The sequence below is a fragment of the Tenrec ecaudatus genome, chromosome 11, assembly GCF_050624435.1.
Source record: "Tenrec ecaudatus isolate mTenEca1 chromosome 11, mTenEca1.hap1, whole genome shotgun sequence".
In the NCBI taxonomy this organism is placed as follows: domain Eukaryota; kingdom Metazoa; phylum Chordata; class Mammalia; order Afrosoricida; family Tenrecidae; genus Tenrec; species Tenrec ecaudatus.
In genome coordinates this window covers 63587947-63615946 of record NC_134540.1, presented here as the reverse complement: position 1 = coordinate 63615946, position 28000 = coordinate 63587947, and the positions used below count along the sequence as shown (strand labels likewise).

The 28000-nt window shown below is 53.3% G+C and overlaps 1 protein-coding gene across 1 annotated transcript; it reads right to left on the bottom strand.

The window, feature by feature from the left end:
• Nucleotides 1–4: 4 nt before the first annotated feature.
• Nucleotides 5–27978, bottom strand: SH2D6 (SH2 domain containing 6). Its single transcript, XM_075562654.1, has 13 exons — nt 27973–27978; nt 21238–21421; nt 6002–6072; nt 5758–5878; nt 5147–5235; nt 4279–4342; nt 3616–3638; nt 2700–2760; nt 2323–2401; nt 1941–1965; nt 1161–1244; nt 832–990; nt 5–224 (listed from the first exon to the last, which is right to left on the bottom strand). The coding sequence occupies exons 1-13, from the start codon at nt 27976–27978 to the stop codon at nt 108–110; spliced, it is 1083 nt and encodes a 360-aa protein (XP_075418769.1). The 3' UTR covers nt 5–107.
• Nucleotides 27979–28000: the final 22 nt, after the last annotated feature.

Genomic DNA, 28000 nt, shown 5'->3' with positions numbered 1-28000 from the left:
AGATTAGTGACCTTTTCCCTCTGTGGACAGCCTCTCCCCAAGCCTGCAGGGAAGGGGAGGAACTGAAAGGGAGGGGCAGCCCAGAAGTGGACCTGTCCATCAGGGTGTCAGGGCCTGGTAGGGAAGAGCAGGCAGGTGAACTGCCTGCTGCCGCTGTGCCTGTCCACCAGGGGCAAAGGGTGCTGCTTGTAGTGCTGAACCATGGCGGTCACCGAGGTGAAGACCTGGGCGGGGCGGGAGGCCATTGGTGAGGTGACTCACCTTCCTGCTGGGAGAGGCTTCCCCAGGGAACTGTGCGCTCTGGTGACAGTGCTTACTGACAATTTGCTCATTGTTTGCCTCCATTGTAGGGGACAAGTCTAGGCTGTGGGTGACTTCCCTTGTCTGTCCCCAGGGGCATTCTGTGGCCCAGACCACCAGATTTCCCAGGCCTGGTCAAACAGACCTTGGGGCTGGGCCTCTCTGCCCTGGCCCTCCCTGGCGTGGTGGGGTCCTCCATGCAGGGAGCTGAGTGGTGGCTGACTCTAGTTGACACCCTGATACGGGCTGGAGGCAAAGCTAGATCCTTGGGGTAGAGAGGAGTCTGGCCTGCCCTGGCCCTGCCCTCTTCCCGGCTGGGTTCATTCTCAGCACAAACGCCCCCACCTCAGTGGGGCCTAGACAGAAGCAGAAGCCTCTCACAGAGAAGGGTAGGCCCCTCCCCAAAGTGACAGGCTTTGAAAAGGCGTTCAGGCCTCTGAACAAATACAAAACGGGGGTCTCCCCACAGGCAAACGCCCTTAGCTGCACCCAGGGGACTGCTGTGCATGGTCCTCCTTCTCCAGAACCCACCTCTTTGGGGCTCTTGCCCTCACGGCCCAGGGCATAGCGGCGCCCGCCATCCACCCGCCGGATGGGAACGTTGAAGACGTGACGGTGGAGAAGCACCACCAGGGTGAAGGGCTGGGGACCCTGAGGCTCTGAGCTGGGGCGCACAGTGAAGGCCCCGTCCTATGAGGAGACCCTGCTTGTCAAGTTCATGACATCCTCCAAGTACCCAACCCCTCCCAGCCAGGATGGTCAGACCCCCTGCCTCCCATGCGAGCCCTCTCAGCCAGCCATCCTGCTGTGCACAGAGAGGAGATGGATGGGAGGAGGCCCAGGGAACTCGGGGCGAACACCTTTTGCACCCGGAGGAGGGCTGTCTCCACAGCATGGCGGTCGCAGTTCACAGAGTACCACGGCTGGCCCAGCAGGCTGTCCTCCTGTGTACACACACAGCCCCCTCAGAACCAGAACGGGGGCCAGGGCCCCGCTGGGCAGGAAGCGGGTACCTCAGAAGCCGGGCTGCAGTCATTTGTGTGCATGGCTGCCCTCCCTCAGACTGAGTCCGCACAAGGCGGAACAAAGCTGCACCGGAGTCTGGGACCCTCACAGCGCTGCTCCACAGTATCTAATGGAGGACGCTGCAACCTGGCAAGGGTGCTGCTCCCCCAGCCCACTCCCCACAGCACTCCCAGCCCTTCCTCACCTCCGGAGTCCAGCTGTGTCTTGTGGGAGTTGAAGTGGGAAGAGAGAGTTTCCTTCCTGCTGAGAGAAACAGACTGTGGAGCAGGCTGGGAGGGGATTAGGCTGGAGAGGTGGGTACAGGCCTGAAGGCAAAAGCAGGGCATCCCATGTTCCACCCCTCTTTGCAGACAGGCAACCCTGCTAGCACCTACCAACTAGGCCTTGTGTGACCTCCAAATGAGGGGTGCTCTTGGGGTACACACTGGGAGGTCTCTGCTTTGGGGCAGACCCTGGAGAGCAGCCAGGGAGGTTCTATCAGGTCTGAGCCCAGAGCTGCTGGGACCCCCTTGGCAAAGGGGTCTGGGGGACTAGGAGGGTGTCTGTGGCCACCAGAGCTGTGGCTGGGCTCCTGGCAGGGCTGCTTGGACTCAGGATGCATGGGTCACACTCACCTTTGAAGGCGGCATCCCCTGTTCCCTGGACACAGACATTGTGGTCAGAGGAGACCTGGTTCTGCAGCGCCTGCTCCCCTGGACCATAAGCTCCCCCTCCCCCTTCCACTCTCCCTCCCCACCCACTCAGCACAGCCTCTTACATGCCTAGCCTCCCAGGGGGGTGTGGCGGACCTGTGAGGAACAAATGAAGGGGGAGAGCTCAGGGCCTCTGGCTCCTGAAGAGGAAGGGCCCAGACACCTTGCATCCAGGCTGCTCCATGAGCCCTGCAGCGCACAGTGGACACTGCAGGGGGAGGTGGGCATGCCCATACCCTCCCTCTCTCTGTCCCTGTCTCCCTCCTCCTTTCTCAGTCTCTGCCTGTTTTTTCCCCACACTCACCTGGGCACCACTGATGTCCTTGGCAGAGGGACCGGGGGCACCAGGACTTGGGAGCTCAGAGTCCGAGTCAGGGCTAGGACTAAAAAGAGAGCCGACTGGACCCTGGGCAGGGACCTTGCCTCTGCAGCCTGGACTTGGTAGGAGAGGCTGTCCCACCAGCCTCTGGGAAGGTCCACACAGCCCTTGCTCTACAGGGACCACCTCCCTGGTTGGCACTGTGTGAGCCAATCTGACGCAGGGCCGGAAGAGCCTAGAGTAGTATTCATGGAGGTGAAGTGTGTGTGTGTGTGTGTGTGTGTGTATCAGTGAGAGAAACTAGGGAAAGAAACTCAGATGGGACATGAGATCCTCAAGGAAAGGGTGGATCAGGGGCTTACCTGGATCAGGTTCACACTCCAGGTAGATGTCCTCATCTGGTTTCTTTGGCAGATCTGGCACCTAAGATGGAAGGGGTGTGTGGGGCTATGGATTTGATCTGCCTCCGGTGGTGCAGTGGGTTAGGTCATGGGCTGCTAACCTTGAAGTTAGCAGTTTGAAACCACCAGCTGCTCCGTGGGTGAGAGATGAGGCTTTCTGCTCCTGTAAGTTACAGTCTCAGGAAGCCAGAGGGACAGTTCTTTCCTGTCCTGTGGGGTCACTGGGAGTCCAAATTGACTTGAGGGCAGTGAGTTTGGGTTTGGAGCTTGGGGTTGCTTTGGGCCTCAGGGACCTCTGCCTCAGCCAGGAAGCAGGCAGGAGGGCAGAGCCATTGCTTGGGTGGGGAGCTGTGGGCATCTTCCTAGGAGCCAACTTGAGTAATGAAAATTTCTCTTTCCTGTGGGATAGGGTGTCCCAGGAGCACCTTCCCTTCAGAGGTGCCCACCACACACACACACACACACACACACACACCTCAAACTCATTCCATTGAGTCAATTTTGACTCATAGCACCTGCCCCTGTCGGTTTCCGAGACTAACTCTACGGGAGTAGAAAGCCTCATCTCTCTCCCACTGAGCAGCTGGCGGTGTTGAACTGCTAGCCTTCTAGTTGGCAGTCCAACACATAACCACTATGCCGTCAGGACTCCTCACAAACCCCCAGTTCTCTGCAAACGGAGCATCCAAGCTCTCCAAAGGGCCCTTCCAAGGCAGACTGATCAGAGAGACACCTGACTGCCCCCTTCCCCCAGGGTCTGTGGCAGATGGGCAGGACTTATCCTGGGGCCTTTTCCTTGGGTCACCTCCCAGCCCCACCTTGACCTGCCTACTTCCTGAGGAGAACCCTGAATGTCAGGTGGGGAAGGGGTGCTCACCATTCTGGCAGGTGTCTTTGGCTCTGGAAGGCAAAGGAGAGACCCGTCAGTCACAGACGATCAGGAAGGCAGGAATTAGTGGAATGTAGGCCTAACCATGGGAGCCTTGGTGGGATAGTGGTTACACAGTGGGCTATGATCCGCAGGGTCATGGTCGGGAGTTCAAAACCACCAGCAGCTCTTTGCAAGAAAGACTGTGCTTTCTACTCCAGTAACCAGTTATCAACTCAGACATCCACAGGGGCTCACTGTGAGTCAGCATGGACCAGATGCTCAGAGTTTGGAGCCCCTTCTCAGGTGGAAAGGCTCTGGCCAAGGTGGGCACATGGTGTGGACAGAATCAGAAAGTGTGTCTCTGAGACAGGGGACTTCCGGGCAGAGTAGTCTGGCTTCAGACCTCTCCATCCTGGGCATGTCCCTCACCCTGGCTTCCTGTGTCCATACCAGGTGCAGAGCAAGCCTGGGGTAGGGGACTGGGACTGATGACGTGCAGGTGCAAAAACCTGGCATGTCCTCTCTCTGGGCCTCAGTCCCACCTGTAGTCTCACCTGTTTGACAGGAGTCAGTGCCCCTGTCCCAGTTGGCAGGATACGCTGTAAGGCAAACTAGTTCTCCCTTGTAGGGATCAGGGGTTCCTTTCCCAAGGAGTGAGCATCCGGGTACCTGGTCTCCTGAAGGGCAGGCCCTGCTTCCTCATCCCCTGGGGCACGTTGGGAGTTGCCTTCAGCTGTGGGCAAAGTGAGGGGGAGAGAGGGGGCGGGGCATGGGAAGGGGGGATGGGATGGCGCTGTTGGGAGTTGCCTTCAGCTGTGGGCAAAGTGAGGGGGAGAGAGGGGGCGGGGCATGGGAAGGGGGGATGGGATGGCGCTGTGGCGTCCCTCCTATGTGCAGAGCCTAGCTGCTTCACAGGGGCTTGGCTCAAAGCTTCCCTTCCAGAGACCCGTGGCCAGGCCTGCCGTCAGACGTGCCCAGCCCTTGCACCCGCTGAAGGCTCCTGTGCAGATTTTTCAAACCCACCACCACACTCCGGGAGGCGTGCAAAGATTCCTCCACTCGCTCTTAGTGGTAAATCTGTTTGTGGTCGCTTCCAGAGCCCCCCAGTTGGATGGTGGCAGTAATGGGGCCTGGTGGCTGAGAGCGAGATTTCTCCACCCCCCTGGCAGGGAGGGGTATCAACCCCCTCCCCCCAGGGGCAGGAAGAGGGTGGCCAGTCCTAGAGGACTTAGCGGGGACTTGGCTGGGAGTGTTCTGAGAGATGATGGGGGGAGGTTGACAGGAGGTTGACAGGCAGGCTGCAAATGTTGGAGGAAGGGGAGAATGCAGGGCTCCCCAATCCCACACCACCACCACCTGTCCACTTGTCCACTTAGACGGGTCCTACTGTAGCCAGGGAGCTCCCTGACAGAGAGACCTCCTGAATGCAAATATTGGGGAACCTTGTGAAAGTGATGCCTCTCGCCTGGAATCGGCAGCTTGAGGGGAGGGCAGTGGGGAAGAGGGGTGTGTGGGGAGGTGCTGGAGAAGGGCTCACCATGGTGGGCTGGGACTGGACCAGGGGTGGTGGTGGAGGCAGCGGCGGCGGAGCCGGAGGCTTGGAGGGGCCCAGGGGCCCAGAGTGATCTGGAAAAGTCTTGTATTACTACGGGTGGGTAGGGTTCCTCCCACACAGGTTCCCATTTTCTTCCTGTTCCACTCCCTGCCCCCTCCTTTCCTTCCCTCCCTCCCCGACCTGGGTGCCCTGGCACAGCCGCTTCCTGGCAGCCGATCTCTATGGCAACCAGAGGCTGCTACTTCCCTGCCACCTCCTTGGCCAAGCTTGGCCTTAGGGTGGGGATGCCAGCAGTAGCCAGGGCCCTCCTAGCATCCCCACCCTTGCGCCCGAGAGAAGTTAGATTGGGATTTCATCTCTCAGAAGGGAGCTCCTGGGCCCCCAGGGACCTCGCTGGATTTCCGGCTTTCTCTTGGTTGTCTAGGTTACAGCCCCCTCCTCTCCTCTTCCCACTTTTCTTCCTTTCTGAGCACTGCCTCCCTCTATCCCCCTCTCCTTCTCTCTCTGCCCAAGCTAGTGACGCCAGCTAGCCCAGGCCGGGGGAGGAGGATGGGCCTATCTGTCCTCCCTGCCGCCCACTCCCCCGCCCTTACTCAGATATAATGAGTTCTCCTCCGAGTCGGAGTCTGGGAGATGCGCAGGGGCGATCTTGAGGGGCAGACTCTCACAGGGGGGCAGCTCATATTGGTCCTCCTCCTCCTCCTCTTCCTCTTCCTCCCCCTCCTGGGCCCTCAGGAAGGAGTGCTGAACACAAGGGGTGGATTGAAGAGGCCCAGAAGTCGTGGTGGGCACTGCCTCGACCTCCCCCTGGCACAAGGGCTAGGCAGCTTGACTTACCCTCTGCCTCCAGCTCCCTGGGACAGACACAGGAGATGGGCTGGGTACATCGCTTCTCCAAGCTGGGGGATCTGGGCAGGACAGAGGGGCCTGACACACCTGCCTGGCCGGCCCCTCTGTGCCCAAGGTCACCAACCATCATTTGATGGCTGTCGTCAGTGCTCCAGCCCTGTGTAGCCTTTCCCACACCGTGGCAGGACCGGTGGGGGAGGTATTTTGAAAGCGAGGGGCCATCCAAGCACCCCTGTTTCTGACCCAGGCAAATGAGAGGTAGGCTCTCATGACTTAGCTGAGCTGGAAGATGAAGGACAGGTGGCCAGAGCCACTGAGGACACCCCACACGTGGGCCCCCTAGTCTGTACACACACCCCCACTTTTGCCCACTGTGTCACTTACCCACACACCGGCGGGATGGGAGGGGTGGTTCTGACCTGCAACCAGACTCTAGTCAACTCTGCCCTCGAAGCCCTGGCATTTGTGTTGGCCAGACACTGCACGGCTCCCAGACACTGTGTGTGTGTGGGGGCGGGGGGCAACCCCATGCGTGGAGGTACGTGAAGCAGCAGCCTGGGAGCCATGGAGGAGGAGGAGGACTCTGGGGCCGGAGTGAGTGCCATGGGGCATAGCTGGGTGAATTGGTGCCAGGGAGGCTCTCGTGCTGACAGATGAGTGGAGGGGTGGGGAGGACACAGGCAGAGGCAGCACAGTCCCCAGGGTGCTCAGGAAAGGGACCTAGTGACAAGAAGAGGGAGGAGAGAGCAGGAAAAGCGGACCTCTAGAACTCACCGGAGCCTGCTTCTGCTGAGCTTGTCCTGGAAAGAGTGGGGGAGGGCATCAGGATGGTCAGGGCAGTTGGGGTGCCTCACCCAGGACAGCAGCATCCCGGGCCCCAGGCTCTGAAGGGTTACATGCCCGGGGCGACACCAGAACCAAGCTCACCATGGCCAAGGTGGAAGGACTGTGCGTCCTTGGAGCCCAGGCTCCAACACTAATGGCCTTGAGGACAGGGGCCCTATTGTTCCCAGCATTTGCATCTCCAGACACCTGGAAGATAAGCCTGCTGCAGCCTCCAACCCCAGGCCCCCTTGGTGCACATCTGCCACTCCCAGGGCCCCAGCCATTATTCCTGAGCCTCTTCCCCGCCTGCCTTCCTCATCCCTGAACCTCTCTCCACCCCCCCCCCCACCCCCAGGAGAAAGCACTGTCCCCTTCAGCTAAGCTGACTTCCTTCAGCTCTGTGGCCTGTGTCACCCCCCCCCCCCCTTAGAGGCCTTCCCTGGATGCTCAAACTCAGCTCAGGATTCAAGCACAAGCCCCCACCCAGCTGCCCCACCAGGCAGCCCTGTCCAAGCCCCACAAAACACCACAGTAACAACGGGCAGGTGCCGTTTAAACAGGATCTTGTCCTGGCCGGTCCTGTTCTGAACCCCCTTAGGCCTGCTGTCATTTGCTGCTGACTGGTCATCATGACCCGGGAGATGACAAGTGCTGGGGGCGGGGGCTCTCAGATTGAGCAGGACAGCTTCCTTTCTGCATGGATACAGCTGATCATTCGGCGCGTGTTCCTTGGCCATCTACCCTATAGGCCAGGCTCTGTTCCAGGGGCTGGAGATGTGGCACATAGACCTCCACTGAGCTTTGACATTGGCCTCTCACTAACCCCGGGATGCAAGTCCTAGCTTTACCTTGGTTTTCCAGACGAAGACAACAAGGCTCCTGGAAGCAGGCAACTTTCCCAAGGCCTCACAAGGAGGGAGGGAGTGTTGGAGGCAGGTTGGAACCTGGGACTTCCCTGTCACCAGAACCTGTGTGTTAAATGCACAGTCCTCGTTACCTCACAAAGGACTGGGTCCCCACCCTGCTTCCTGGAGAAGGAATTCGGTGCAACCAGATGGGAGGGCTTCCTTAAGTTGCTGGGGACCCTGAAAGAGTTTCAGAACCTTGGGTGAGTTTCGGAACCTTGACTTCTGAGACGCAGTAGGATAAAAAGGAAGGCGGGGCCAGGTCTCTGCCTCCACCTCAACCAGGAGACGCAGGGCAGGGTGGTGACTGCAAGGCCTTTGTGGGTTTCCTGGGTGCTGTACTGTCCTCCTGTTTATTGTTCTGTGGCTGGCCTGGTTGTTGGCACCAAGGGGAAATTGGCATAGGAGCCTGGAGAATGCTACCTCTGAGCCTGTCCCCAAGTTCCCCAAGGCTCCCTTCCGTTCCCAGACAGCAGGGGCAACTTCCCTTACCCAAGAGGCCCTCCTGTGCACTGTCAGAATCAGCTGGAGGTTCTAGGCACCATCCAGTGGCAAGCCCCTCCTAACTGAGCCCATATCGCTCTCACCGCAGCACCCCCTCCCTTGGGCCAGGGCTTTTGCATAGGCAAATATCAGGCTCTGGGTGAGCCAGAGGGCCCTGGGGGAAGCTGATTCTGTGCCAGCTGGGCAGGGGCACTGGCTTAGTGCTGGCCTGAATCGGATCAGAGGGGTCGGGGAGGACCCTGACAATGGTGACTTTGCCTCATCCAGCCCACCCTCCAGGACAGTGCTTCTTGTCAATGGCAGGCAGCTCTGGACACCCGCTTTCTCCAGAGCTTGATGCGTAACCTCAGACATTCCCTTGGGATGGCTTCTCCGACGTCATTGCTGGAGACACCTCCTTAGTGAACATTTTTATACCTGTCACCACACTGTCTGGTGGCCTCTCGGTGCCTGTTTTGGTCTTGTGGTGAAGATAAGCTCAGCAAGCCATACCACCGCAGCAAGATCTGCACATACAAGTCAGTAACGTAGACACATTCTTCACATCGTGCCACCTCCCTCTTTCCGGTTCCTGTTCCATGCCATTCCACCACCGTGCACATAAGCTCAATGCCCTCTAAGCAAATGGAGGAGGGCCCGTTTTCTGGTTCTTCCGCAGCATGAGTCTCCAAATTATTTGGATCTCAGTTGCTGAGAACAGGTCCTGGTTCAGAGGCCCAGAGGAATCGAAGCTGCCTTGAAAACAAAGAGCTTCGCGGAGCAACATCTTCCCCTCTGCAGGATCATGAGAAGCAGTGGATCCAGAGGCCAGATTTACTCATCTGATAGAGACGGTGGGACCCTGATTGAATTTGGCCCTTCAGGCCGAGAACTGAGCTCACGCCTCTGGTTCCACTTGCAGCCAGACAAGCAGCCGGCCTAACTCAGCTTACTGAAAGTGAGGAGGACTTGAAGCACATGCTGATGAAGGCCAAGGATTGCAGCCTTCAGTGTGAATTACAACTCAATGTCAAGAACACCAAAATCCTCACCTGCAGGTATCATCGTGAAAAACAGAGGGAAGATTGAAGCTGTCAAAGATTTCATCTTGCTGAGGTCCACAATCAATGCTCCTGGAAGCAGCAGTCAAGAGATCACAGAATGCATTGCATTGGGAAAATCTGCTGCCCAACATGTCCAAAAACAAGGCTGTCACGTTGAGGATTAAGGTGCACCTGATCCAAGCCAGGGTATTTTCAAGGAAGACAAAAGAAGAATTGATGCATTTGATTATGATGCTGGTGAAGAATATTGAAAGAACCCTGAATGCCAAAAGAACACACAAATGTGTCTTAGAAGTACAGCCAGAATGCTCCTCAGAGGCAAGAACGGTGAGACTTTGTCTCACATGCTTTGGTAAAAAACAAAGCAATGGTAAGTACTTATTAACATCTTCAGATTGTAAGCCATCCTGCGATCTGAAAGATACTATGCTTCAAGTGAGAGGATTAAATATAATAACAACCAAACTCACTGCCATCGAGTCAGTGCCGCCCATAGCAATCATAGAGGACAGGGTGGAACTGCCCTTCTGAGTTTTTGAGAGTGTAACTGTTTACAGAGGTTGAAAGCCCCATCTTTCTCCCATGGGGCACTTGGTGGTTTCAAACTGCCAGCCTTGCAGTTCGAAGACCAACGCATAATCACTATGCCACCGGGGCACCCTCTGGTGAGGGGGTTAGGAACCTATATGATTTTTTTTGAATCTGTATAATTTTTAACAAGCATCCCGGGTGACTTGAAGATGAGTCAAGTCTGAGACATGCTGCTCTGGGGGAAACCTTCAGTAAAGATGCCTCTCCTAGCACACCTGGCCCTGTGCTCACTGGGAATAGGGGGCCCTGGCACAGAAGAAGGACCTACGGGCCCTGCCCTCACAGGCCCGTGGAGAAGACCAACCGGCCTATGAAGACGGTCAACCTCAGGGTGGGCAAGGGAGGGGGGAATGAGGAGCTGATACCAAGGGCCCAAGTAGAAAGAAAACACTTGGAAAATGACAACAGCAACAAATGTACACATGTGTTTGACACGATGGATGCATGTATGGATTGTGGTAAGAGCTATAGGAGGGTCCGATAAAATGATTTTTTTTTTCGACTCTCAATTTAAAAAAAAAAAGATGGTCAACCTCTTGGGCCTCGGTTTCCCCTTGTGTCATGACAGGGTAAATAGGGCGTGCTTCACTGCGGGGCTTTGCTGAGTTTAGGGATCTGATACCGGACCCCCCGAAGCAGCAGCTGGGACAGAGGTGGTGTGGCTGATAGGCTTGTTGCTCACTTGACTCTCACAGCCTTTGAGTCTGTCCAACTCACAGTGACCCCCCAGGACAGGGTCACTGCCCCTGTTAGCTTCCAAGACTGGTACTCTTTTTTTTAAATAAATTATTTTACTGGGGGCTCTTACGGCTCTTCTAACAATCCATACATCCTTGAATCAAACACCTTTGTACATATGTGGCCATCATCATTTTCAAAACATTTTCTTTCTACTTGAGCCCTTGGCATCAGTTCCTCTTTTTTCCCCTTCCTCCTCCACCTTCCCACCCTCATGAACCCTTAATAAATTATAAATTATTATTTTGTTCATATCTTACACCATATGCTCTCTCCCTTCACCCATATTTATGTTGTTTATACATTCCTCCGCCGCCGCCGCCCACCTTCCCCCTTCCATCACAGTATTGCTACTCCCATTACTGTCCCTGAGGGGTTTATCTGAACTGGATTCCGTGTGTCAAGAGTCCTTATCTGTATCAGTGTACATGCTCTGGTTGTAAGGTAGAACTGGGGTCATAATAGTGGGGAGGAAGAAGCATTAAAGAACTAGAGCAGTGGTTCTCAACCTTCCTAATGCCTCGACCCTTTAATACAGTTCCTCATGTTGTGGTGACCCCCCCCCAACTGTAAAATTATTTTCGTTGCTACTTCATCACTGTAATGTTGCTACTGTTATGAACCAGGTGACCCCTGTGAAAGGGTCATTGAACACCCAAAGGGATCGCCACCTACAGGTTGAGAACCGCTGAACTAGAATGTGTGTTTCATTGGTGCTATGCTGCACCCTGGCTGACTCACTTGTTCCTTCCTTGTGACCCTTCTGTGAGGGGATGTCCAATTGTCTACAGATGGGCTTTGGATCTCCACTCCAGTCCCCATCGTTTGCATCCATATGTTTGTTTTGGGTCTTCTGATGCCTGATACCTGATACCATGGACACCTCGTGATCACACAGGCTGGTGGGCTTCTTCCATGTGAGCTTGTTGCTTCCCTGTTAAATGGCTGCTTGTTTAACTTCAAGCCATTAAGACCCAGATGCTATATCTTTTTGGGGTTTTTTGTTTTGTTTAATCATTTTATAAGGGGCTCATACAACTCTTATCACAATCCATACATACATCAATTGTGTAAAGCACATTTGTACATTCATTGCCCTCATCATTCTCAAAACATTTGCTCTCCACTTAAGCCCCTGGCATTGGCTCCTCATGTTTCCCCTCCCTCTCCACTTCCCCCCTCCCTCATGAACCCTTGATAATTTATAAATTATTATTTTGTCATATCTTGCCCTGTCCGACGTCTCCCTTCACCCAATTTTCTGTTGTCCACCCCCCAGGGAGGAGGTTATATGTAGATCCTTGTCATCGGTTCCCCCTTTTCACCCCACCCTCTCTTCACCCTCCTAATATCGCCACTCACACCACTGGTTCTAAGGGGATCATCCTCCCTGGATTCCGTGTTTCCAGTTCCTATCTGTAGCAGTGTACATCCTCTGGTCTAGCCAGATTTGTATGGTAGAATTGGGATAATGCTAGTCGGGGGCAGGGGGTTGGCGGGGAAGGAAGCATTTAGGAACTAGAGGAAAGTTGTACTTTTCATTGTTGCTACACTGTACCCTGACTGGCTCGTCTCCTCCCTGAGACCCTTCTGTAAGGGGATGTCCAATTGCCTACAGATGGGCTTTATTTCTCCGCTCTGGACTCCCCCTCATTCACAATGATATGATTTTTTTTGTTCTGATGCTGCCTGATACCTGATCCCTTGACACCTTGTGATCACACAGGCTGTTATGCTTCTTCCATGTGGGCTTGTTGCTTCTAAGCTAGATGGCTGCTTATTTACCTTCAGGCCTTTAAGACCCCAGATGCTACATTTTTTGATAGCCAGACACCATGCTCTTTCTTCACCATATTTGCTTATGCACACATTTGTCTTCAGTGATCGTGTTAGAAAGGTGAGCATCACAGAATGCTGGGTTAGTAGAACAAAGTGTTCTTTCATTGAGGGAGGATTTGAGTAGAGACCCAATGTCCATCTGCTACCTTAATTCTTTAACATTTGAATATATGTACATAGACCAATATCCTTATCATTATATATTAATATATTTCCTTGTAAACATGGCTTTATTTATACCTTTATAAATGTCTTTTGCCTCCTAGTTCTTTCCTCTATTTCCTTTTACTTCATTTGACTCTCAGTAGTTTCGACTACATTGCACTTGATCAAACCCCACTAGGCATTCTATGCCCTCCTCGCCATCAGTTTTAGATTTCTTGTTGTTCCCTCGTTCCTGGGTTTGTTGGCTCCCCACTCCCTGTCTCCCTCCCCTCCTCTCCCTGGTCTCCTCCAGAGCTGCCGACCCCCTTGTTTTCTCATCAGAATTGTTTATCCTGCCTACATTATATGAATAATAGGACATGAGGGGGAAAGGGGGGGGAGGAAGGTCTCTAAATAGTTCCAGGCCAGTCTGCTGACCCTTCTGAATGTTTTCCAATCGGGTTTGGTGAGGTGCCAAGCCCTGCCCCCGATTCCGAAGTCTATTCTCGGGATGCCTCGGGAAGTTGTTGCTTTTCTCCCTGTGCTGCTCTGTTGTGCTCCCTTCTGTTTCACCCCGGTGTTGGGGGTTCGACCGGGGAGACTAAAACTCTCTATAGGAGTAGAAAAGCCCGTCTTTCTCCTGAGGAGCAGCTGGTGGCTCCAAGAGCTGGCCTTGCAGTTAGCTGCCTCCTATGTAGCCATCATGCCACCAGAGCTCCCTCATGGTCATTAGCTCCCAGACAGGGAGTCCAGGACGGTTGGGATCTGAGGTCTGAGCAAGTGGGAAGCATTGGGAGGAGGGTACAGGGCAGTAGATCACTGAATGTGGCTCTTCTAGCACAGTCCCTGTAACCCCCACCGAATGACATTGGTCTGCTGGGTCCGGGCAAGAGAAGGGGGGAGAAGACCCTGCTAGGATCCCACTAGGATGGGGTTCATTGTGATGGTCATCCTGCTGGGTACGAAATGAGCCATCTCAGAAGCAGGAAGTGGGGATCTCACCACCAGCAAGAGAGAGGAGCCAGAAGCAGGGTTGCTCCTTGGGATCCAAGAGACCCGAGCACAGGAGCACCTTGATCCAGGTGATGGCTGGGACACCAGGTGAGCCAAAACGCAGCGGCAAAGCAGCTGCTGCCACAGAGCCGAGAGCCGGAGGATGAGACAGTGGTGGACTTCCCAGGCTCCAGAGCACCTCCATGTGAGCTCCTTCAGACAGAAGGTGGACTGGTGGAGGAGGGGCCCTCCAGACAATTGGCGTTTGCTGACCCACAGAGCTGAAACTGAGTGCCTTGGACCGAGACTTAAGACGGAGTGGCATGCCCTCTGGCAGCCACTGAAGGAGCTTTGTAACGTTGCACAAGCGGGGCAGAGGGCAAAGACCAGAGAGGGGCCTGCCTGCAGACACCACAGAGAAGAGACGGTACTGTTTGCTGAGCATTTCTCCCTTGAATTGTATCCAGGTACCTTCTCCAGTAAACACATAATTGTGAGTGTTGTAGTCTCTGAGTTTGGTGTGGCCATTGCTCTGACTGGTGGAACCCAGCTGAAAAGTAAAAGAATGCTCTGGGCGGGCCAGCAGGCGTCAGAACTAGGAGGAAGGTTGGAGGGTGGGCTTGTGTAGCCTCAGCCTCATAGACCTCGGCCTTGGCTAACGCTGAGGTGGGGTTTGATTCTTTCCTCCGACAGGAGTCTTTCTGAGGCTCGGAAGGAGGAGCCAGTTCAACGAGTGGAACCGGAGCTGCTCAGAGCTGCGTGATTGGGTTTCCAGAGAACTGGAGAGGACACAGCCACCCTTGTGGCTGTTCAGCACTTCCTGTTTTGGAATCCTTGCCTCCATCCACAGAAGTCAGGTGCAGGCCGTCCAGCCTTCCCTGTGGATGGCATGTTGCGTGGGTCCTGCTACCCAGATGTCCCTGGGCTAATTCTTGAATCTCAAATGGACACTAAGAAAAAACTACACCTTGGGGAGGATGGTGACAGTGATACCTTGTTTCCAGGGACAAACCAGCCTGGGCCCTAGCGGCACCACTCAGGGCCCAGAGCAGTGGAGTTGCAAATGGTGGGGGCTGTGCCCAGAGGGGCCTTCAGTAGATCTGTCTGACCAGGCCCTTGGGGACATTGTTCTTGGCTGGTTCTCTGGCCTTTCTGGGGATGCTGTGCATTACCAAATGCACACACACACACACACGCGCGCGCGCGCGCACACACACACGCGGGTCCCTGGTGTTTGTTCCCTTCTTCACAAAGTTCTAATTGTTTCCCTCTCATTTGCTTAAACTCCTTGCTCCTTCCCACCCCCCCAGCTGTCTCATTTAAGCTTTAAATAACTTCTGACCATTTAGTTATATATATATATATATATATATATATATATATATATATATATATATATATATATATATATATATATATATATATATATATAAAGAATGCAATACTCAAGGAGGACAGCCTGCCTTTTGAGCTGAACTGTTACTTAGTTTCAAGGGGACATGAAGGGACAGTTTCTATGACTTGTGATAAGAGTTGTACGAGCCCTGAATAAAATGATTTAATAAAAAGGTGGGGAGGGTACAATTTCAATCCCAAGTTTGAAGAGTAACTCAGGGCCACCAGCCTCAATTGAGACAGCAAATCTGGATTCTCCAAGAATTTAAAGTTCTGTTTCACATGGATGTTTTCCATCCCTTGCACTCGGGGCTCATACCGACTGGAGCGTCTGGGCTTCTGGTCCTTCGGGGTTTGACGCTGAGGGGAAGGGGCTCGTGGAGGCAAGGAGTCCTGCAGTCTACTTCCTTCTTTGATTCTTGGGCTGCTTCTTCCTCCTGGAGCTACTAACGTGGTTTCAGTAAACGCCTTTTCAGCCTAAACTAGTTAGACTTATCTTGACTGGCTTTCCACGAAGAACTCTGATGTACACACTCATGCTCACTGCAACATGAGTCGTCAGAGCCAAAGACGGAATCGATCCAGGGTCCTTCGGTGAATGAAGGGATTGGCGTCAGAGGAAATGGCATCTACACACCACCGAGAACTACGCAGTGATGAAGGGGAGTCACAAAGCCACGAGACTGCATGACATGAGTCAGACACGGAAGGGCAAATATTATAGGACACCGTTGTTATACAAAGTCATGGGAAGCGACGTTCTTTGAGAGCTACCAGGAGGGAGAGGCGGAGGGAGGGAGGACCGTTTACTAGGTAGTAAGCACTGGATAATTGTCATGTGGGGAAAGGCCATGTACAATAAAGGGGAAGTCAGCCTAAGGTGACCCAGGTAAACAAAGCCACTGAGCAATCGATACGCAAGATAGAAAGGGCGTCTAAGGAAACTGCTGCTGTGCCTGTGATCCTGGCCAAGTAGTAACTAGCCCGAGTTGGTGAGTAGTCACTAGGTGGATCTGCCTGCTGGGGGGGGGGGGGGTCCCTCGAAGGAGTGTGTGCCTGTGCACAAGGGGGAGCTGTAGGCGTTTGTGGAAACCTCTTTGTATGTGCTGCATACATTCATGTTTAGATAACAGAGAGCATACATGGGCACAGTCATGAAATCTTCCCAGACAGCCCAGTGCCTCATGGCCCTGCATTGCCGGGTTTGAAGGCAAAAGACCTCCGACACTGGGCACTTCTAGGTCAATCGGCCTAACACAGCTCATACCGATAATGCTCTACATCCGGCTTGGTAAGTAGCATGTTGGGCATTAACAGCTGGAGAGGGACCATCTAAGATACAACTATTGGTCTCCTCCCATCTGCAGCAAAGGTGAGCCTGGGATACCAGACTCTGAGGAGCAATTGGTCCACAGGGCTCATGGCCCCTATGACCCACACCTTCCTCTTTCCTGGGACCAGAAGAATTAGATGGTGCCCAGCATCACTACTGACCTCTCCGGCCAGGGACACAAGAGACCGTTCCTGCTAGAAGGCAGGAAAAATGTACAACAAAACCGAAGTTCATGGGCTGAGAGAGTCCCAAAGATCACCTTCCAGCCAAATAACAGGGTGGCCCAGAAAATAAACGGGAAGGCCGAGACATGTGCTCCTCAGAGCAGTCAGTGATCGGAGACTAATCACATGACATTTTCCCAGACCGCTATAAAAGAAGACGAAGAGGGGCCCGGGGACCTGGGCAATGGAGAGGGAGGCGCTGACTCAGGCCTCCTCAGCTAGAGGCCTGCCCGCTGAGCACGCTGGGAGAGGAATGCTGAGATGCGCCAGGAGGCGCGGTCCTGCAAGGCGTGAGGGGCAGCGATGCTCTGGATTTTTCTATCAGAGCAGGTGGCCAAGCTGGAGGCCCAACACATTCCTGGTGGAGGGAGGCTGAGACCTGCAATGAACCCTGTCTAGCTGTTGGCTCAAGTTAAGTGGGGGCATCCTGAGGGGAAGCAGCTTGTACCTAGCAGACAAAGGTGGGCCTTTCTGGGCCGCTGGGGCAGTGAGCACTGGGGCTGGTTTAGCCCAAGCTGGCAGAGACCCCTCTTCCTCCCCAGCCTGCTGTCCCTCAGCCCCAAGGCCTCAGCTTGCTTGGAAGACAGCTGGGGTGGGGGAAGGGAGGCCGAGGGCCAGGGCCTCTCTGGCCCTGCCCCTCCCTAGGGCACCATTGCTTCGATTTTGGCCTTAAATCCTCTTGTAAAAAGCTTGGTGAGTCCTGATCACCAGCTGCCTCAGAAGAGATGCTTTCTTCCTCTGGCCTCAGGGTAGAGTGGGCAGGGCTGTGATGCCCGGGCTCCCCTCTGCCAGCCAGGGGGTTCTGCCTCAGTGCCCCCACCCCCACTCTCAACATTGCATTTTTCTTTTCATCATTTTATTGGGGGCTCTTATCACAACCCATCCATCCATGGTGTGAGGCACATTTGTACATCTGTTATCATCATCGTGTTCAGAGCCTTCTCCGGCTCGCAGCACATTTGGTCAAGGCTCTGCCTAAGCCCCACTAAAGCCCTCCAAACGCCGATGCCCCCTTGGCTCTGTGGATGCAGACCAACTACTTCCTGTGGTTTCCCCCTAGCCCTTCCCCACCTCCGGGACCCAGCTGGGCTCTGCCCCCCTCCCTGGTTCCAGAATAACAGGGTCAGGGGAGTAGTTGGCGGGGGTGGGGGTGGGGGGGTGGGGGGAGGTGGTGGCGGGGCGGCGGCCTGTTTGCCCCCTGATGAGGAAGGCAGTTGGAAGACATGTTGGTCTCTTGTCAGTCCTCGCTCCATATGGCAAAGAGGGAGTAGATGTGACAGGGATGGCGAAACGTGACAAAGGGGCAGGGAGCCGGGGGAAGGAGTCTTCCACGTGTTATACTTCAAAAAAAATGTTTTACCAAAAAAATCGTAAAATCGACTCCTCATCGACTCTTCCCAGCTGCTTCCCAAGCCGACCCCTTCCCCTCCCGGACTCCGGCCTGCTCCTCTCCCTCCGCTCAGCTCCCAAGACTAAGCCATCTCTCAGCTCCTCCTGGCCCACTGCTCACGCTGCCACCGCTGGCCAGGAGGGGCCTTGTCACATGCTCTTGATTCTCGCTACCCATGCAGGCGCCTGCTTCCCTCTGCTGGGCACACTCTGGCCTCTCCCCCTCCTCTCAGCCGAGGCAACCCTGTCTTCCACCTCTCAGGCCCCCATGCTGGACCGTAAGCTCCAAAGAACGGGCAGTCACGGAGTCTATTTGGATCTCAGTCCAATGCAAGGGGCGAGCCCACGGCTTGGTACCCCCTAGAAGTTTCAGATCCATGTTCTTTGCGATCCCTGACTCACACCTTACTCATCTTCGCCCCCAAGTCAAAGCCAAGCCTTCCTCTGGGCAGTGGTCCCCTCCAAAAGGCCCTAGGCTTTTTCTCTTCCTGTCCAGACAATCCCCATCCCCAGGCCGAGGCTGAGGTCTGTCCTCTGCACCTTCCCCACCCCACCGAGGGCCCTTTACACACGCACGCACACACACACACACACACACACCAAGGTCTGTCCTCCCCACCTTACACACACACACACACACACACACACACACACACAAAGCTCGGAGCTAGAAAGTCCCTGCTGCTTCCTTGTTTCTGAGCCCTAGGGCCTGAGAGAGACCAAGATCCAGAGAATCCTCCTGGTCTGCCCCCTCCCCCCAGAGGTGGCTCTGTGGCTGGCGGATGTGTCCCCATCCCCACATCCTTCCTTGATGGGTGGAGGGCCTGAGATCACCCTCCCCACCCTTTACCAACGGAAAAGTTGACACGGACACGGAGATGGATGCTGGGCCTTGGGCCAAGGTCATCTAATTCTGCAAATAGGGCCAAATCCCACCATCCTATGACCCCCGTGCAAGGCCACTCTTGGGAGCTGGGTCCTCGTTCCGTGTGTAAGGGCGACCCCTGGTGATGAAAGGGAGACAGTACTGCCTGTCCCTCCGCCCAGGACTCAGCGGGACAGAGGGACCTGCAGGTCCAGCCACACAGTTTTAATCACGTTATTGAAGCAGAAGCTTATTTTAAAAGGGGCAGAAATCTACTCTAACTGAACAGCACAGCTGTCCCTTTCCATACAAATATGAGATTTTAACAGTGTGTTCAAACAATAACATTTTATGGGTTGAGTTATGTTCCCCTCACAAAAATAATTGTGTTGTAATACTAGTTCCTTTGCCTATAGCTATATTTCCAGTTGAAACTGGGTTGTATTTGTTAATTAGCCAGAATTAATGTGGGACTTATTATTGTGAGTCAATATCTTTCTGAGATGCCAAAGATATCAAAGAAGTTATTGGAGCAAAGACGGGGACGCCTGATACCAAGCCACCTGGAGATCTTAAAGGAACAAGGAAGTAGTAACTGAAAGAGACCAGAACCTCCCCCCCACCCCCAGGGTTGACAGAGAGAAGGCGTTCTCTGAGCACTCTTGCCCTGAATGCAGACTTCTAGCCTCAACCGTAAGGTATTTGTTACAGCAGCACTAGATCCCTAAGACGGCTGTCAAGAGAAGATTCAGCGATTATTCTACTGTAGGTGTGATTAAAACAGAGTCTTTTCTTAGTGTGGGTTCAAAAAAACCATTTTGCAAATGTTAGTGAAAAACACTCCCGTGCCAAGGCCATGGCTGCTGAAGAGGGACTCTGGAAGATGCTTCAGGCTGTGAGCTGAGTATTGGTCTAGGTACCTCCGTATGGACCCAGGGAATCCAGGGGGGGAAATGAACTCGGGAGATAATGGGCTTTTTCCACAAACTTTTTGAAGCCCCCCCCTCGTAGAAGGCCCTTTGGAGGAAAATCCAACTTTTGGTGTCACTTGCCTCTGATCCCCTTCCCTGTATTGACCAAACAATACTGCCCTGTGACTTTAAGGACACTCTATGGCCTGCACCCTCCGGAAGCCGGGATGCCCTGAGATGACCTTTGGGACCCTGTTGGACCCACTGCACTGGCTCTTCAGGAGTCTGGTGCTAAGCCCTGGCATGCAACAGCTGGAGAAACAGCTGGCTCCTGTGGGGAAAGAGACCAGGGATTTTAAAGCATGGCTGTCTCCAAGTCCCTATGGTAGCTCTCTCTCATCTCAAGGGGGTCGCAGGACTGCTGGATTAAAAGGCTAGCTGTATTAACAGAAAGACTAAGCAAAACCAGCAGGCAGACACGGGTGTGCGTAGAGAGCCCCTGACCAAGTAATGTGAACCCCAACTCCGTTCCTCAAGGGATCTGGGTGGTCTGCTTTGAATATCCTTTCCAGGGCGGTTTCTAATTGCTCCTAGATTAAATAGAATACTCCTAAGACACCGCTGGCCTCTACCTAAATACAGAGAATACTGGTACCGTGTCAAGGCCTTACTTTCTTGGATAGCCTACCCACGCTGGGTGATGGGTACTCGTTTGCCCAGCTTAGGAAATGTAAAAGCAGAAAATGGGGTTGGAGACAGAGTCCCATGTATTGCTGGCCACAGGTGTCACTGCTCCTGATGCAGGTGTAACCCGAGTCCCCGCTCAGGAGCCAGAAATCAGCTGAGAAGCAGACTCAGGAGAAAGGCTGTCCTGGCCCTGGAGGGTGTATGAAGTGGGGTGCAGTTCACCCCACTGGGCAAGTTTCACCGGAGGCTAGGGTAAGTCCCCTCTAGTACCTGGGGGTTCCTTGGGCAATGTGGAAGTTAGGCCAAGAGCTGCTGCCGAGACCCCTAGGTGGTGAGCAGGGCACTTGTGAGGCTGTTGAATGAGACTGGTTATTGCAAGCCTGAGGCCTGGGCGCAGGGGGCCAAGGGCGGGCCGACTTCATTCTCCGAACAAGTGGATTTGGTCTCAGGACATAGAGGACGGGGCCTTTGCTGTCTTCTCCAATCCTGCAGCCCACAGTGGGGCCCTAACACGTCGACGTTGACCTGCCTTAAGGTCTGGGCTGTCCGTCCCTCCCAGGAAGGGAGTTTGCTAGAAGAGCTGATAAAGGTCATCGGGGTCAGGGAGAGGGGAGGTGTACTCTGAGTCCATCCCTGCCACCGCCATCCCCCCACCCCCCAGGCCAGGCAATCGGCCCAAGGCCCCTCCCCGCAGCATCCCCTTCCTTTGAGCCTCAGCCTTGTTGGCAGGGAAGGGAAAGGAAGGGAAGGCTCGGACCGCGACCCCATGGCTGCAGGGTGTGTCCAGGGGCGCGGAGGAGGGCTTGAAAGCCCTCCTCTAAAGCAGGCCACGCCCCACCCGGCGGCGGGTACTGGGTCTCGCGGGACGAGATCTTGCGGTTGGGTCGGCGCACAGCCTTCTGGGATTCGTAGTTTGACCCGGCAGGGCCGCATCGCGCGCGTGCGCCGAAGTGCGTTTGGCGCCAAAAGCCACCCAGGCCCACTGCCTGCTGGGCTTTGTAGTTCCGGCGGCGGCGGGGCCGCTGTCCCGCAACAATCTTGGGCAGCGTTTTCGGGTCCTGGAACTACCTGATGGTTTTGACTCGGGACCCGCAGGGCCGTGCCGGCGCCGCTGTGGATCTTCACTCCTCCCTGCGGAGCACTGCAGGGCCAACATGCATTTCTCTCGCTGTCCCGCCGTCAACAGTTTTATTGGGACATAATCCATACTTATAAAATGCAATCGTCAGTCGTAAGGACCAGCCTTTCCGTGGGCAAATTGAGGCACCAAGAAAGGTGCTTGCCTCACGGGGTACACGCCCTCCTGGGGCCCGAGGGCCGGCAGCGGGGCTTGGCCGGGGGTCCCCAGCTCGGACCCGGCCTGTTGAGGCCTTTTCGCTAAGAGGTTTGTGCGATCGCCAAATCATAAGCGTGCTGGGCAGGTTTTTGGTTTCTAATAGCAAGACAGTTTTTGAAAGGAACCCTTAAGAAGGAAGGAAAACACTTCCCAGAACCGATTACAAAGATCTACATGTGATCTGCTCCCTGGGGGACGGACAACAGAAAAGTGGGTGAAGAGACGTCGGACAGTGCAAGATAGGACAAAATAAAAATTTATAAATTATCAAGAGCTCATGAGGGAGGGGGAAACAGGAAGGGACGGGGAAAAAGAGGACCCGATGCCAGGGGCTTGGGTGGAGAGCAAATGCTTTGAGAATGATGAGAGCAATGAATGTACAAATGTGCTTTATACAACTGATGTATGTATGGATTGTGATAAGACTTGTATGAGCCCCTAATAAAGTGATTTAACAAAAACAAAATTTCCCAGTCCACATGGGGCACATTTTGCTTCCTTACCATGTAGGGTTGTCAGATTAAATGTTCTTTTTGTCAAATCAGGCAACTCCACAGAGGGGGCTGGGCTGGGGGAGGTCACTGAAGGGGGATCCTAGTCCCCAGGTTTGATATAAGGAGCAAATAAGTGGCTAGTGTGGGCTGAGAGAGAAGAGAGAGAGAGAGAATGTGTGTGTGTGTATGTGTGTGTGTGTGTGTGTCTCTAGTGTGGGCTGAGAGAGAGTGTGTGTGTGTGTGTGTCTAGTGTGGGCTGATAGAGAGAGAGAGAGAGAGAGAGAGAGAGAGAGAGAGAGAGAGTGTGTGTGTGTGTGTGTGTGTGTGTGTGTGTGTTGTGAACTGTAACATCCATGGCTTGAGTGTGGGGCTGCTGTCCTCAGGATCTGAACTCAAACCAAATGAAAGGTTCTGGACCTTTGGAGCCTAACTTTAAAAGGAAGGGTTTTGTGATAGGAAGCTAGAGTCATGTGAGACACACTGTGCATGGGGTATGCGCTTTAAATACACGGACCTTCCTGTACTGTTTTTCACTGTTTTAAAGGCAGGTTACAAATACGTCAGGGCTGGCCTTCCCACCCCAAGGATTAGGAGCCCCTTTGTTTTCAGATAGCTTTATTGGGATCAAATTCACACACCATCAACCATCCATTTAAAGTATACAGTCAAATAAAAATAATAATGTGTGCCGTTCAGTGATATTTAGTATATAGAGCTGTGTATCCAGTCCCATTATGTAGTTGGACTTCCAGAACATTTTCATGGCCTCTGTGGTAGCTACATAATCTGTTGTCTACTTGAGATTTGACAGTGAAGGACTGAAGTTTAGCCTGTCAATCAGATCACAGTTTGATGACCTCATTGGGAGATGCAATGGAGATAAATAGCTCACTGGAGGCAGGACACTCACACACTCCCTGAGAGACATTCCTGTTGACAAGCAATATGGAGAAGATGCTGATGGAGCCGGAGCCCTGGAGCCCTGAGGAGCCACGTGGAGACCCATGCCACTGGACCCTCAAGACTTTCCACCCACTGGCCTGTGGGCTTCCTGCATTCGGAGTCATTGCATGTGTTGAATGAGTCTGAAGAGAATGTATAGACTGGTAACAGACATATGGGCTAATATTGGACTTATGGACTTGGACTGGACTAGGCTGGGCTGCTTTATTAATGTACAATTGCTCTTTAATATAAAGCTCTTTCTTTTTTAAAAATCATTTTATTAGGGGCTCATACAACTCTTATCACAATCCATGCATACATCAATTGTGTAAGGCACATTTGTTCATTCATTACCCTCATCATTCTCAAAACATTTGCTCTCCACTTTAGCCCCTGGCATCAGCTCCTCATTTTTCCCTCCTCCCCGCTCCCCCCTCCCTCATGAACTCTTGATAATTTATAAATTATTACTTTGTCATATCTTGCCCTGTCCAACGTCTCCCTTCACCCACTTTTCTGTTGTCTGATAAAGCTCTTTCTTATACACATGAGTCTCCCTGGATTTGTTTCTGTAGTCTACCTGGTCTAACACAGCCTCCAAATGAAGCCTATACCCATTAGCAATTATTTCCCACTGCCCCATCCCTTCCAGCCCCGAAACAATTACAAATCTGTCTTGTCTCCCTAAATGTGATGTTTCTGGACATGTCATGTAAATGGAATCAAACAAGGGCGGTCTTTTGTGACTGTCTTCTTTCACTTACCAAAAAGTTTTCAAGGTTCATGTCATAAATATGTATCTCAGCTATTTTTGCAGCTTTTGGGGAGTCTAAATATAAATATCTCCATATAAAACTTTTTTTTTTTAGACAAGGTGCCAAGAGGGTGAGCAGGGGCCACTCCTAGCACACACATAGCATTCAGGCTGAGGGCAGAGTAGACTCGAGTCTGCGCTGGATCAGGCAGGAGAGAAGAGGCTCTCAGCTCAGCTCCACCTCAGGAGGCCCGGGTAGAGTGGCTAGACGAGCCATGGAGCCCCGCAGCTGGGCCCAAGCACACCGTCCGCCAGTGGAGTACGTTGACTTGCCCTCATTTTGCCTGTTTTCCCATCAGTCAAGCTGTTTCTGGGAACAAGGGTCCAGGATTGCCTGGCACTGTTCCAGCCAAAGGCAGATAGCAGGTGGACTTGAGAAAGCTTAGTCACGTGCAGAAGCAGATAAGGAAATAGGTTTGCTACAAATTATATTCCCCACGTCACTTGACAAAAGGAGCCCTGGCAGTAGAGTAGGTTCCTTGTTGGGCTGCGAACCTAAAGGCCGGCTGTTCAAAACCACCAGCCACTCCAAGGGAGAAAGATGATGCTCTCTACTCTGTTTAAACAAACAAACAAACAAAACAAAACAAAAAAACGAAACGAAACCACGTGGGTAGTTTGGCTCTGTCTTACAGAGGTGATATGAGTCAGAGTGGGTAACGATCACAGGAAACAATTTCCCAAACGGTGTGACAAAAACTCTGGAGCCAATGGCCGGTACGTGCATGTTTCCAAGGCCAGCCTGCCGTTCCTGAAGCACAGCGCTCCACTGCGTGTCTCATGGGGGAGGCCTCCTGTCCGGCACCTGGCTTCATGTTCTTGCTGGCCGCCTTCCTGAATCAGAAGGTGAGGACAGGCTGCTGACTAACCTGAGGAGAAATGCTTACTAGAAGGGAGGGACTGTTACATTTTTAGATTGCCAACAATTAAGTCTTAAACGATGTTGTATTTCTAGCATTTCAACTAATAGAAGGCGACCTCCTTCCGCCCTCTGTCACGATGAGGGTCATAGACTCTGTCCTGGGGGGGTCGCTCGTTCGCTGTGGGTCAACGTTGACGGCACAGGACAGCCAGCTCTCTCAGGGAGACCCCTTGCTGGGGAGTTGATTCTGACTCAACGCACTGGCCCTGGACACAGTAGGCCTGCCCAGAGGGCATTCTCTTTATCTGGACGAGTTGGCAGGTCTTTTCTCCCCTGGAGAAGCTGTGCTGTTTGACATTAGCCTTTCGGTGGCAGTTTAACTAGAGAGGACAGTAAGTCCCCAGGTTCGGGCCGTCTGGAATCCTATGTCCCTTTGCCCTCACTTTGAAAACCAACCGCCTCCCAACCTCCAACCCCCAAACCAAGCCCACTGCTCCAAAGGTGAAGTTCACTCAATGCCTAAAGCAGAGTGAGTGGACCAACCTCCACCTGAACAAACTCATCGCCGCCATCTTCACCTGCAGCACATACTGGTGTTCATGATGGAAGACGCTGAGCCCACTGCCAGCGCGCCAAGTCCAGCCTCTGGCAGCTCTGACAGCCTTTCTCCCACCGAGTGGCTGGTGGGTGAACCACTGACCTTGCGGTGAGCAGCCCATGCTTACCGGGCAGTGCCACCAAAGGTCCCTTTCTTGCACTAAAGCAAGGTTAAATAGGAACCATGTACACCCTTCTGACTTCCCTACTAGTTTGACGAAAGGACACACTTAGGAATGGATCTATCTCCTTCGTAACCCGGAGACTGCCTGTATGTGGGACCACTAACCGAGACCACCAGGGCCAGGGCCAGGGCAGCACCAGGCAGATGCAGAGCACCCACAAGTGTCAGCTGTTATCAAGACCTTACAGTGATGTCAAGGACCCTTCGTGACCTTGGCTGTCCCCTGTGTCCATCTGGGGTCAGCTCCTTTGACCAGCGCTCTCCCCACCACTAGTGCTCCAACGGTGCTCCTCCCCAGCCATTGAAGCTGTTTTCCCCAGGGGTCGCCAAGGGACTCCAAGGGGTCACTCTCCACAGGCAGCCACAGACAAACAGACCTGTCTGAGGTGAAGAGCAGTCAGCATGCTCCTTAGACATGAGAATGGCGAGACGCCATCTAACTCGAGACCTATTAGCAGGAGGTTCCATCCCTGGAGAAGGACCTCTTGCTTGGTGAAGTGGAGGGGCAGCTGAAAACCAGGAAGACCTGCCGCGACCATGGACCAAACATCGCACCCATCGGGAAGATGGCAATGGACCCGCGGTGCTTCATTCCCTTGTGCACAATGCTGCTAACAGCCAGCACGGACAGCGGGGGGGCGGGGGGATGGGGGGGTTGTGGAAGGGGGTGCGGGGCGCAGCTGCAGCGGCAGCGCCATTCAGGTTTCTTCTGGGCACACAGCAGTGATCAAACCCAAGCTTTCTGAATCCTAAGCTTTGTGTAGAAAATACATCAATCTACCCAGAACCCTGGCCATTCCACAGAGACTGTGGAATGATTTAGAAAAATCCATTCTCAGACGGACCAAAAGAAAGAGAAACAGCACAAGCCATTGGGATGGGCTGAAAGGTTGTTGAAAATAAAAAATGATGATCTGATCTGTAACACCCCTCGCCCCTCACCTAATTCACAGTAAAAAGATTTTGAAAAATTCCTTTTCAGTCGACTGACTCACAGGTCCACCCTTTTCTTCAATGGACTCTTTTAGGGAACTTTAATGGGGGAACATTTAGGGATCTTGACAGACCCCTCTCAGCCACCCAAGCTGAGGGACCACAGCAGCTCCGCCTGAGCAGTGTCTCACAGCATCAAAATAGCCCAAAGGGGCTGTCTTCGTGGAGCGTGGCCAGTGAGTTAGCTGACACACGTAGGAAGTGCTGCCTTGTCCTGCGCCCTCCTCCACGCCGTCCTCGCAGTTGCTGGCCCTTTCAAGTCCCCAGTGCCCATCGACTCCCACTCACGGAGGGTCTCCCTCGGCTTCAGCACACGCACTGTGTTCTTAGCCCAGGAATTGGATGCTGCTCTCTTGTGAACTCTCTCTCTCTCTCTCTTTAGCTTTGCAAATTTTATTTATCTTTTAAAAAAAATCATTTTATTGGGGGCTCTTACAGCTCTTATAACAATCCATACATCATCTACTTAAGCCCTTGGTATCAGCTTCTCCTCCCACCCTCACCTTTGAGACATGATAAATTATTACTATCATATCTTGTACTGTCTGATATCTTCCATCATTCACTTTCTGTTGTTCATCTTCTCAGGGGAGGTTATATGTCAATCACTGTGATCCACTCCCACTTTCTCACCACCCTCTTTTTGTGTATATAAATTTTTTTAATCATTTAATTAGGAGCTCATACAGCTCTTATCACAATACATACATACATTCATTGTGTCAAGCACAACTGTTCATTTGTTGCCATCATCATTCTCAAAACATTATCTTGGTATCAGTTCCTCATTCCCGCTTTCTCCCCCTTGTGGACCCACTGAGTTAGTCTGGGTAAACTAGGGAAAAAATTCCACAGAAACTCATATGTATAAGAGAGAGTTTTATATAAAGGTTAAGTGCACATCAAGAAAACAGCCCAACCCAGTGCTGCCCAAGCTCACAAGACCAACATTGATCCATATGTCCAACACCAATCCACAAAATCTTCCTCCATCTCACTAAATACACGCAATGATGCCGACTGCAGGAGGAAAGCCGAGTCAGTGAATATGTAAGCATCTCAGCGCTGGCAGGGGTCTCCACATGGCTGCTCCAGCACCCAGGGCTGCATCGGGGTAGGTCCATGTGACTTCTCCTCAGGGATGTCTCACAGGGAGTGAGCCTTGCCAGCTGAAGCAGGGAACTGGCTAAGGCAGCTGCACCTGCACCATCACAAGCAAGAGACCCAAGAGCCAGAAAGGCGAGGCTCACCGAGCCATTTATCATTCTGCCCTTCAATTAATCCCACATGTGTTTATCAGCCAGGTTGGCCCAATAAACCTTAACCATCTCACCCACCTTTCCCTTACCTTCATGGTAGCGCTACTCCCATTATTG

Coding starts and splice junctions, on each gene's coding strand:
- SH2D6 (XM_075562654.1), bottom strand. Junction 4,343..5,146: donor TCCAGTCCCAGCCCACCATG/GTGAGCCCTTCT, acceptor CTTTGCCCACAG/CTGAAGGCAACTCCCAACGT. Junction 2,761..3,615: donor CAAAGACACCTGCCAGAATG/GTGAGCACCCCT, acceptor CTTCCATCTTAG/GTGCCAGATCTGCCAAAGAA.